This window comes from Oncorhynchus mykiss, chromosome 3 (genome assembly GCF_057628025.1).
Source record: "Oncorhynchus mykiss isolate SJ-2025 chromosome 3, ASM5762802v1, whole genome shotgun sequence".
Taxonomy (NCBI): Eukaryota; Metazoa; Chordata; class Actinopteri; order Salmoniformes; family Salmonidae; genus Oncorhynchus; species Oncorhynchus mykiss.
Genome location: NC_143024.1, coordinates 24,391,420 through 24,403,647, shown reverse-complemented (window position 1 = coordinate 24,403,647; position 12,228 = coordinate 24,391,420). Strand labels below are relative to the sequence as shown.

General features: G+C 42.2%; 1 protein-coding gene across 1 annotated transcript; it reads right to left on the bottom strand.

The window, feature by feature from the left end:
- LOC110510031 (zinc finger MYM-type protein 1) lies at positions 1 to 2,381 on the bottom strand. Its single transcript, XM_021591312.3, has 2 exons — positions 708 to 2,381; positions 1 to 562 (listed from the first exon to the last, which is right to left on the bottom strand). Exons 1-2 carry the CDS (start codon positions 2,361 to 2,363, stop codon positions 560 to 562), a joined length of 1,659 nt encoding a protein of 552 aa, XP_021446987.3. The 5' UTR covers positions 2,364 to 2,381; the 3' UTR covers positions 1 to 559.
- Positions 2,382 to 12,228: the final 9,847 nt, after the last annotated feature.

The window sequence follows — 12,228 nt, the reverse complement described above, 5'->3', positions numbered from 1 at the left end:
TTCTCTTTCACATACTTTATTTACAGCAATCATTGTCACTTTTGTCATCCCCTGGCAGTAAGTCGGCCATATACAACCATCTGTGAATCACTTTTCCCTTGTTAATCAACTACAAAAATGTTATAACTGCCTTAATTTTGCTGGACTCCAGGAAGAGTAGCTAATGGGGATCCATAATAACTATAAAATACAACACAAAAACAAGAATTGGCATGCTCAACTCAACAGTTCAAATAAGTATTTGGGTGCAGGGTCCAAAAGGCATATAAACTAGAAAAGGAAAACAGGCATTCAGCAAAATAGTTTAAGTTTGAATGTTCTTTAGTAGCAGCAGCAGCGGTCAGTTTGTTTGACATCTTTCGATGACACTGACAGCTTTAGTCAACGCTGACTGCAGTGCATGAGAAGGGTTGAGGTCTCCAGAGGAAGAATGAGAGGATGTGGACATGTGCACATGCTTACAAACAGGAGCTACACGCTGCTTTTAATACATTACTGGCATCATGGGACTTTTTACTCCCTCTCAGTAGTTCAGGGAGTTTCCACCATCCGGTCTCAATCACTGTTGGAAACAAACCAATTCAAAACACAGTTGGGCCGAAAAAAGAAAAATAAACTATTTACAGAAATATACAATCTATTACATGCAATAAAAAAATGCAATAAAAAAAGAACACAATTTTAAAAAATGTTTAAATTAATGTTACCTTGAATATAAAGTCCATTCTTCTCATAGTCTGATTGGCAAACTGGTCAATGACCCTCTCATACCAGTGAGGATTCTTCTGCAATGATTTAAGAATTCTCCTTTCTATGGATAGGATTGCCAGGTTCCTGAGTCGCTCTTGTCCCATGGTGTTCTTTGTGTAGCTTTTCAGCCTCTTCAGACGAGAGAATCTGCTCTCCACGCCCGCTGACGTTGCCCCTATAGTTGCAACTAGGCACATGAGCCGGTACACCTCAGGCATCACTTCATTCAATCCACATCCCTTGAAATGCAAGATTCTGTCACACAGTTTACGACTGTTCCCTTGAAGCTCCTCACCACAGTAGAACACTTGCAGTTCATTTTTCAGTTTTTCCATGTTGAAAAAACACCCATAGCTCTGGGACAGGCTTTCCATTGCATTTGCAGGGAATTCACTCCGGAATGACTCAAATTTCTCATCATCTAACAACTCCATGTATCTCCTGCTGTCCAGGCTTTGGAACCTCTGTGCTATTTGTGTCTTGATGTTGTCATGGATTGAATCGTACAGTGATTTGTACGTCTGCAGTACATCCTGAGTGCCCTGCCTCCGCTTCCTTCTGTGCATCAACTCTGGATCATCTGTCATGTTCGAAGCCTTCTGATATATAGCACTAAATTCTTCTTCAGATTTGTGCTCCTCTATCTTGAGTAAAAGATTCTCAATCCTCCTCTTACAAAATTCTACATCCATGGCATTCTGTTGCACACTGTCAAAAACCACATCTGTGCAAGCAAATATATATTCAAAAGTGAGAAGTAAAAAAATAAAATGAAAATCTTCCAGCTGTGTCTTGAACCCATTTGCATCAAAAATCGTGTCATCATCCATGTTAGGATGCTCTGTGATATCTGTGAATGTGTCCAACAGATGCTCAAAGTTTTTTGCCACTGTGTTAACGACTCTGGACGTGAAATTCCAATGTGTTGGTGCGTTTTTTGGCAAACTTGCACAAGTGGCCTTTTCTAGCAGCACTCTATTGGTGGACTTACAAAAAAAAGTTGCGAAGCCACCCAGTGTGGCAAAGAAAACCTTGGTTTTGGGCATAGACTTCACGCTCTGGCTTAATACGGAGTTGAGGGGATGTGCATAGCAATGCACAAAGGTGGCGCTCGGAGCTACAGCTCTTACTTTTGCTTGCAGACCATTTAAATCAGAAGCCATTACAGCAGCGCCATCATATGTTTGAGCGACTAGTTTCTCCACAAAGTTAAACTCTGACATCTCCGAATTCACTAGATCAAACACAGACTGTGCATCTCGCCCAGCTGACACATCAAAGTAGCCCAAGAAACGCTCCTGGACACACCCCCGATCATCCACATACCTGACAATGACAGACAACTGCGAATGGTCTGTAGTTTCATCCATTTGCCAGGAGAAAAATGGAGCAGCGTCAACCTCGCTTTTAATCTCACTTCTAATTGATGATGCGATAGCAGTTATCAAGTCATTCTGAATAGTTCTTGACATTCCAGTGAACACAGTTGAAGATTCCATATGCTGAGCAAGTAAAGCATCATACCGCGCGATTACCTCTGCCAATTCCCTGAAGTTGCCTTTGTTAGCAGAACTTTCCGTCTCATCGTGCCCCCTAAAAGCCAACTCTTGCATGCCTAAGAATGCAATGCTATCAATGAGGCGTTTGAGAACATCCCTGTTTCTTCTGACCTTTTCGTTGTGTTGCGCAGCTTGAATACGCAGGCCTTCATTGAGTGAGTGATTGGCACAATGACTCGGCTGTCCCAAAAGCTTGAGTTTCGCGTAGGAGTTGAGATGCTCCCGGCTTTCGTCATGCCGTTTAGCTGAACGGTCAATGTTCTTCAGGTCACTGAACCCCCCTTTAGCCCAAGGCTCAAACGTTCCAAAGAGCAGACAAGGCCAGCAATACAAGCGGCTTGATGAAAGACTACCTGTTAGCCATTGATACTTTTTATACCAGTTGGTATTGAACGCCCTCCTCACTTTGTCATCCTTCCTTATGTACTTGATTTCAGGCAGAGGTCGACCCTCTGTTTTAATTCGCACCTTTTCTGTGGACTCCAAAGAATGAAACGGGGTCTTCAACAAAAAATCGACAATGTTGTCAGAATTCGCAACCTGGCAGGTGTGGACAAGTAGCTGCTGTGGTGTGTGGAACATGCAACTGCAGTGGGGGCAGCTATGTGAGGGGGCGTACACTGTAGTTTCTGTCTTAACCACTCTGATTTCAGAATCATGCTCAGTCTTAATTTCTGTCGTCCCCTGGCTAATGTAAACAGAATCTGTTTCAGTCTTGGTTTTGATGGTTAAAGAATCCTGGTGGAGTGCTCTAGAATCCAAGTGGCAATTTGATCTGATTCCGTTATGTTCCTCACTTGTTTCATGCACGTCAAAGTCTGTTTCCTCCTCTTTGATTTGGATGATGTTGAAAGTAAACCCATTACTGCTGAGAGAGTGGGCTTGGCCAATGTCTGAATCTTCTCTACTGGAGTCAACATCATCTGACTGTGTTTCACAATCCGTTTTGATGTGGTCACGATGACTTCTAGTCATCTTGGTTTTATTGCGTTACTTTTTCCCAGGTTTGATCTTAATCTTGTCGATTGGTTATTGTCTACACCTTCCTCTTCATTTGCATTCTGTGGAAAAAAAGACTTGATTTGAATAAACATCACCCTTGCAGAGACACCAGGTTAGGAATCAGCATGACAATCATCTTATCCAACACCACAAAGTAAAACAAACAGGCTGGTACATACTAAGGAGAGCATTTGGTTACAACATGCATTTTTACATAGCTAATCCATGGGTGAATAAATAGCTAGCAACGTTACTCTTTAGTCGATGGACCTTACATGTTGTTTAAAGGGTGAATTGGCTCTGGAATTTAAAACAGTCAAATTCTCATAAATGTGAATTGATTCTTAAATTGCAGTACGGTTCTAGAAACATAAATCCCTCTACTTTCATCTCACATCAAAATAATTTCACAAATGCAAAATATGCACTTACTGTAAGCTAATTAGCACAGGTAGTCGACTGTCTTTCGTAAACAAGCGCTGTAACATGGAAATAAGGCCGTGTGGGGAACCCTAACCCTATAAAAAGGTGTGTATCAATTTAACCTGTTTTAAAAAAATGATTTCTCACCAATATGAAAGATAAGGTCCTTATGCTTCCAAAACCGTACCGCAAGTGATGCGTGTCAAAAATGTTCAGGCCGAGCGTCACTGCTCTTAACAAAAACTACCCACTACAGAAGACACCTTAGTCAAATGACTATTTTTGTGTAATGCAGAGTCATACACAGTGCATTCAGAAAGTACTCACACTCCTTTACCTATGCCACATTTTGTTGTGTTACAGACTACATTTTTTATTGATTCAATTGAGATTGTGTCAATCTACACACACTACCATAATGTCAAAGTGGATTTTGTTTTGTAGATTTCAATTATTAATAAAAAAAAAAGCTGAAATGTCTTGAGTCAATAAATAAATAAATATTCAACCTCTTTGTTATTGCAAGCCTAAATAAGTGTAAGAGTAAAAATATGCTTAACAAATCACATAATAAGTTGCATGGACTCATTCCGTGTTCAATAATAGTAGTTAACATGATTTTTGAATAACTACTCCATCTCTGTACCTCACACATACAGTTGCTTGTAAGGTCCCTCAATCGAGTAATGAATTTCAAGCACAGATTCAACCACAACGACCAGCAAGGTTTTCCAATGCCTCGCAAAGAAGGGCACCAATTGGTAGGTGTAAAAAATAAAATAAAAAAAAGCAGATGCTGAATATCCCTTTGAGCATGGTGAAGTTATTAATTACACTTTGGAAGGTGTATCAATACAAAGATTCAGGGGTCCTTTCAAACTCAGTTGCCAGAGAGGAAGGAAGCTGCTCAGGGATTTCACCATGAGGCCAATGACTTTAAAACAGCTACTGAGTTTAATGGATGGATCAACAACATTGTAGTTACTCCACAATACTAACCTAAATGACAGAGTGAAAGGAATGAATCCTGTACAGATTAAAAATATTCCAAAACATGCACCCTGTTTGCAAGTAATACTTAAGTAATACTGCAAAAAACATGACAAAGAAATATAATATTTTTGTCCTGAATAGAAAGCATTATAAACTCAGCAAAAAAAAGAAACATCCCTTTTTCAGGACCCTGTCTTTCAAAGATAATTCGTAAAAATCAAAATAAATTCACAGATCTTCATTGTAAAGGGTTCAAACACTGATTCCCATGCTTTTTCAATTAACCATAAACAATTAATGAACATGCACCAGTGGAACGGTCGTTAAGACACTAACAGCTTACAGACGGTAGGCAATTAAGGTCACAGTTATGAAACTTAGGACACTAAAGAGGCCTTTCTACTGACTCTGATAAACACAAAAAAAAAGATGCCCAGGGTCCCTGCTCATCTGCGTAAACGTGCCTTAGGCATGCTGCAAGGAGGCATGAGGACTGCAGATGTTGCCAGGACAATAAATTGCCATGTCCGTACTGTGAGACGCCTAAGACAGCGCAACAGGGAGACAGGACGGACAGCTGAACGTCCTCGCAGTGGCAGACCACGTAAAACAACACCTGCACAGGATTCGTACATCCGAACATCACACCTGGGGGACAGATACAGGATGGCAACAACAACTGCCCGAGTTACACCAGGAACACACAATCCCTCCATCAGTGCTCAGATTGTCCGCAATAGCCTGAGAGAGGCTGGACTGAGGGCTTGTAGGCCTGTTGTAAGGCAGGTCCTCACCAGACATCATCGGCAACAATGTGCCATTAATACAGGTAATGAGTGGAGAACAGAGGAGCCTCTTAAAGAAGTTTCAAGTCTGTGAGAGCCAGAAATCTTGCTTGTTTGTAGATGACCAAATACTTTTCCACCATAATTTGCAAATAAATTCATTAAAAATCCTACAATGTGATTTTTTTCCTCATTTTGTCTGTCATAGTTGAAGTGTACCTATGATGAAAATGACAGGCCTCATCTTTTTAAGTGGGAGAACTTGCACAATTGGTGGCTGACTAAATACTTTTTTGCCCCACTATATTTGACCCCTCTGCAGAACATGACTTAGTACTTGGAGGCAAAACCCTTGTTGGCAATCGCAGAAGTCAGACGTTTCTTGTAGTTGGCCACCAGGTTTGCACACATCTCAGGAGGGATCTTCTCCAAGTCATTAAGGTTTCGAGACTGACGTTTGGCAACTCGAACCTTCAGCTCCCTCCACAGATTTTCTATGGGATTAAGGTCTGGAGACTGGCTAGGCCCCTCCAGGACCTTAATGTGCTTCTTCTTGAGCCACTCCTTTGTTGCCTTGGCCGTGTGTTTTGGGTCATTGTCATGCTGGAATACCCATCCACAACCAATTTTCAATGCTCTGGCTGAGGGAAGGAGGTTCTCACCCAAGATTTGACGGTACATGGCCCCGTCCATCATCCCTTTGATGCGGTGAAGTTGTCCTGTTCCTTTAGCAGAAAAATACCCCCGAATCATAATGTTTCCACCTCCATGTTTGACGGTGGGGATGGTGTTCTTGGGGTCATAGGCAGCATTCCACCTCCTCCAAACACAGATAGTTGAGGCCAAAGAGCTCCATTTTGGTCTCATCTGACCACAACACTTTCACCCAGTTGTCTTCTGAATCATTCAGATGTTCATTGGCAAACTTCAGACGGGCATGTATATGTGCTTTCTTGAGCAGGGTGACCTTGGGGGCTTTGCAGGATTTCAGTCCTTCACGGCATAGTGTGTTACCAATTGTTTTCTTGGTGACTATGGTCCCAGCTGCCTTGACATTATTGACAAGATCCTCCCGTGTAGTTCTGGGCTGATTCCTTACCGTTCTCATGATCATTGCAACTTCACGAGGTGAGATCTTGCATATGGAGCCCCAGGCTGAGGGAGATTGACAGTTATTTTGTGTTTCTTCCATTTGCGACAATCGCACCACCTGTTGTCACCTTCTCACCAAGCTGCTTGGCGATGGTCTTGTAGCCCATTCCAGCCTTGTGTAGGTCTACAATCTTGTCCCTGACATCATTGGAGAGCACTTTGGTCTTGGCCATGGTGGAGAGTTTGGAATCTGATTGATTGATTGCTTCTGTGGACAGGTGTCTTTTATACAGGTAACAAACTGAGATTAGGAGCACTCCCTTTAAGATAGTGTGCTCTAATCTCAGCTCGTTCCCTGTATAAAAATCTTTCTGATTGAGAGGGGGTCAAATACTTAATTCCCTCATTAAAATGCAAATCAATTTATAACATTTTTGACATGCGTTTTTCTGGATTTTTGTTGTTATTCTGTCTCTCACTGTTCAAATAAACCTACCATTACAATTATAGACTGATCATTTCTTTGTCAGTGGGCAAACGTACAAAATCAGCAGGGGATCAAATACCCCCCCCTCACTGTACATACCCCAACCAGAAGCCATGGATAACAGGCAACATTCACACTGAGCTAAAGGGAAGAGCTGCTGCTTTCAAGGTGTGGGACTCTAACCTGGAAGCTTACAAGAAATCCTACTATGCCCTGAGACAAACCATCAAACAGGCCAAGCATCAATACAGGGCTAAGATTGAATCAAACTACACCGGCTCCGACGCTCATCTTGTGTGGCAGGGCTTGCAAACTATTACATACTACAAAAGGGAAGTACAGACGCGAGCTTCCCAATGACACAAGCCTACCAGACGAGCTAAATCACTTCTATGCTTGTTTCAAGGCAAGCAACACTGAGGCATGCATGAGAGCATCAGCTGTTCCTGACGACTGTGTGACCACGCTCTCCGTAGCCGACGTGAGTAAGACCTTTAAACAGGTTGAAACACAAGGCTGCGGCGCCAGACGGATTACCAGGACGTGTGCTCCGTGCATGTGCTGACCAACTGGCAGGTGTCTTCACTTACATTTTCAACATGTCCCTGATTGAGTCTGTAATACCAACATGTTTCAAGCAGACCACCATAGTCCATGTGCCCAAGAACACAAAGGCAACCTGCCTAAATGACTACAAACCCGTAGCACTCACATCCGTAGCCATGGAGTGCTTTGAAAGGTTGGTAATGGCTCACATCAACACCATTATCCCAGAAACCCTAGACCCACTCCAATTTGCATACCGCCCAAACAGATCCACAGATGATGCTCTCTATTGCACTCCACACTGCCCTTTCCCACCAGGACAAAAGGAGCACTTATGTGAGAATGCTATTCATTGACTACAGCTCAGCATTCAACACCATAGTACCCTCAAAGCTCATCACTAAACTAAGGATCCTGGGACTAAACACCTCCCTCTGCAACTGGATCCTGGACTTCCTGACGGGCCACCCCCAGGTGGTGAGGGTAGGTAGCAACACATCTGCCATGCTGATCCTCAAAACTGGAGCTCCCCAGGGGTGCGTGCTCAGTCCCCTCCTGTACTCCCTGTTCACCCACGACTGCGTGGCCAGGCATGACTCCAACACCATCATTAAGTTTGCAGATGACACAACAGTAGTAGGCCTGATCAAAGACAACGACGAGACAGCCTATAGGGAGGAGGTCAGAGACCTGGCCGGGTGGTGCCAGAATAACAACCTATCCCTCAACGTAACCAAGACTAAGGAGATGATTGTGGACTACAGGAAGAGGAGGACCGAGCACGCCGCCATTCTCATCGACGGGGCTGTAGTGGAGCAGGTTGAGAGCTTCAAGTTCCTTGGTGTCCACATCAACAACAAACTAGAATGGTCCAAACACACCAAGACAGTCGTGAAGGGGGCACGACAATGTCTATTCCCCCTCAGGAAACTAAAAATATTTGGCATGGGTCCTGAGATCCTCAAAAGGTTCTACAGCTGCAACATCGAGAGCATGGTTGATTCACTGCCTGGTACGGCAATTGCTCGGTCTCTGACAGCAAGGCACTACAGAGGGTAGTGCGTACAGCCCAGTACATCACTGGGGCTAAGCTGCCTGCCATCTAGGACCTCTACACCAGGGGGTGTCAGAGGAAGGCCCTAGAAATTGTCAAAGACCCCAGACACCCCAGTCATATACAGTCTGTTCTCTCTACTACTACATGGCAAGCGGTACTGGAGTACCAAGTCTAGGACAAAAGGAATTCTCAAACGTTTTTACCCCCAAGCCATAAGACTCCTGAACAGTTAATCAAATGGCTACCCGGACTACTTGCCTTGTGTGAACCCCAACCCCTATTTTACGCTACTGCTACCCTCTGTTCATCATATATGCATAGTCACTTTAACTATACATTCATGTACATACTACCTCAATTGGGCTGACCAACCAGTGCTCCCACACATTGGCTAACTGGGCTATCTGCATTGTGTCCCGCCACCCCTCTTTTACGCTACTGCTACCCTCTGTTCATCATATATGCATAGTCACTTTAACCATATCTATATGTATATACTACCTCAATCAGCCTGACTATCCGGTGTCTGTATGTAGCCTCGCTACTTTTATAGCCTCGCTACTGTATATAGCCTGTCTTTTTACTGTTGTTTTATTTCTTTACTTACCTATTGTTCACCTAATACCTTTTTTGCACTATTGGTTAGAGCCTGTAAGTAAGCATTTCACTGTAAGGTCTAACACCTGTTGTATTCGGTGCACATGACAAATAAACTTTGATTTGAAGATGCTGGAGGAAACAGGTACAAAAGTATCTATATCCACAGTAAAATGAGTCCAATATCGACCTAACCTGAAAAGCCGCTCAGCAAGGAAGGAGCCAATGCTCCAAAACCGCCATAAAAAAAGCCAGACTACGGATTGCAACTGCACATGGGGACAAAGATTGTACTTTTTGGAAAAATGTCCTCTGGTCTGATGTAACAAAAATAGAACTGTTTGGCAATAATGGGGGTGCTTTGCTGCAGTAGGAACTAGTGCAATTCACAAAAGAGATGATATCATGACGGAGGGAAATTGTGTGGATATATTGAAGCAACATCTCAAGACATCAAGTTAAAGCTTGGTCGCAAATGGGTCTTCCAAATGGACAATGACCCCAAGCATACTTCCAAAGTTGTGGCAAAATGGCTTAAGGACAACAAAGTCAAGGTATTGGAGTGGCCATCACAAAGCCCTGACCTCAATCCTATAGAAAATCTGTGGGCAGAACTGAAAAAGCGTGTGCAAGCAAGGAGACCTACAAACCTGACTCAGTTACATCAGCTCTGTCAGGAGGAATGGGACAAAATCACCCAACTTACTGTGGGAAGCTTGTGGAAGGCTACCCGAATAGTTTGACCAAAGTTAAACAATGTAAAGGCAATGCTACCAAATACTAACTGAGTGTATTTAAACTTCTGACCCACTGGGAATGTGATGAAAGAAATGAAAGCTGAAAGAAATAATTCGCTCTACTATTATTCTGACATTTCACATTCTTAAAAGAAAGTGGTGATCATAACTGACCTATGACAGGGAATTTTTACTAGGATTAAATGTCAGGAATTGTGAAAAACTGAGTTTAAATGTATTTGGCTTACAAGGTGTATGTAAACTTCTGACTTCAACTGTAGATACTACAGAGTAAACAAAATACTAGGCTGGTGGAAACACAATTCTGCCTTAGTAAACAGACTTATGGTTTTGTCTTCAACATACCTTAATTGCACAACATTATCATCACAGTACGAGTCATAATACCCATAAAACCTAGCAGTCAAACAAGGAAATGGTTCCAATTGTTTTTCCACCCTACATTTTCCCCATTGGGGATTTTAGAAACTTCATATATAGGCTTTGTTTCGTGTAGGTTAACCCTGGCGTGACATTTTGATAACCATGTGAATCTCTCTTGGACAAGGTGACTTTTACCAATATATTCACCTATATTTACCCCCTCCAAAATTAAATGTGCAGTCTTGCATATCTACTTGGACTCTAATTAGCCATTTTTAGATCTGATAGTAAATAGAGCTGAATATATTGATAAAGGTCACCTTGTCCAAAAGAGATTTACATGGTTATCAAAACGTTATGCCAGGGTAAGCTTCCACGAAACACAGCCCTTATTTTAAGTGTTTCTTCAATTCCCTATGGGAAAAATGTATGGTGGAAAAACGATTTGAACCATTTCCCAGTTTGACCGCTAGGTTCTATTGGTGTTAGGACACCTTGACAACAACGGTCACCTGGACATACTACTATCAGAGACAGTAGCACCGAGTTTCTGTACCGTCGCAAATAATAGGTTTAACATGCAGAGGAGAGCATTTGAAAACATCATACATTTTTACCATATAATTGGGAGGTTAGTTAAGTTAGCTAGGTTGCATATCTTTCTGGGTCAGAAATGGACTCTCTTCGCCTGGCTAACGTTAGCTAACGTTAGCTAGCAAGATTAGCTCGATTATAGATAATGTAAGCGACTTTACTACTCTTGACGACTAAATATCACCCACCAAATACTGATTGTAAAGATATTAACCATGAGAGGAACAAGTTTGTTTCTCGTAAAAAATACTCACGAATAGAAAATAAAGTTTCGCTACTCCGGAAGAATTATGCGTTTCCTTACAGAGGAAGAGGCGAAGCGAGAGGCTTTACTCTCATTAAAATCTATCCGCGAGATAAATGTTTTGTTGTATGGAGGTCTATGAGTGTCGAATTCCATGAGGCTTTTTTTAATCAAATATAAGTTTCGTAATGTTTAGGTTGTTACAAATGTACGGATATAAGTGGTTGCACGTGGCATTGCGGCAGCAAGGAGAAAAACGACTTAGTACTGCCTGTTGTGCCCAAGTTTATCTGCCCCCTGATTGGCTAGAATGGTCCCGCCTGTCTTCCTTCATTGAGGGAGGACATGTATTTCCATTGCTTGAGCGGTCACTTGACTATCTTGTCAACATAATAGACAAGCTTTGCTTTTCTGCAGTTAAAACGTCACGGTACCTGACCAATCAAACAAAGGCCCCTCGATTATATGCAAAAACAAATAGAGGCTGTTGATTGGTGTGTAATCTTAAATAAATATTAATTTTCGCCAAAAGTATCAGTTTTGTATCAGCAATTTTTTGCCGCTATGCCAGTTCTGGACTCTAATCTTATTAATCAAGGACGAATTGTGGTCATTGTAATAGCAAGAAGATAGTTATTGTAAGGCTAAAGCACCTGTTGTAAAGAAGATGGAGCATACCCTTTTATTTACTGTCCTGATTCTCCATAGGCAGACAGGTTGACTCCCACACTAACAATGTTGCCCTAGGTCTGGGATTTCAGAAACAAATAGACTAAATTGGTGAATCAATCCTCTTCAAAAGCTTTCAAATTGTAATATGAAATGTACAACTTACTGTAATATCAAAACCAGCCAGTGCAGGCCAATGATGGTTTACCAATAGAAAACTGGGAGACTGAAATGTATGTGATATGACTCTTATTTCAGCTCAAAGAAAACATACAAAAAACACCAGAACCACACAACAGGCATGGCATC

Bases quoted from the DNA above. Each gene is read 5' to 3' on its own strand.
- LOC110510031 (XM_021591312.3), bottom strand. From the start codon at position 2,363: ATGCAAGAGTTGGCTTTTAGGGGGCACGATGAGACGGAAAGTTCTGCT.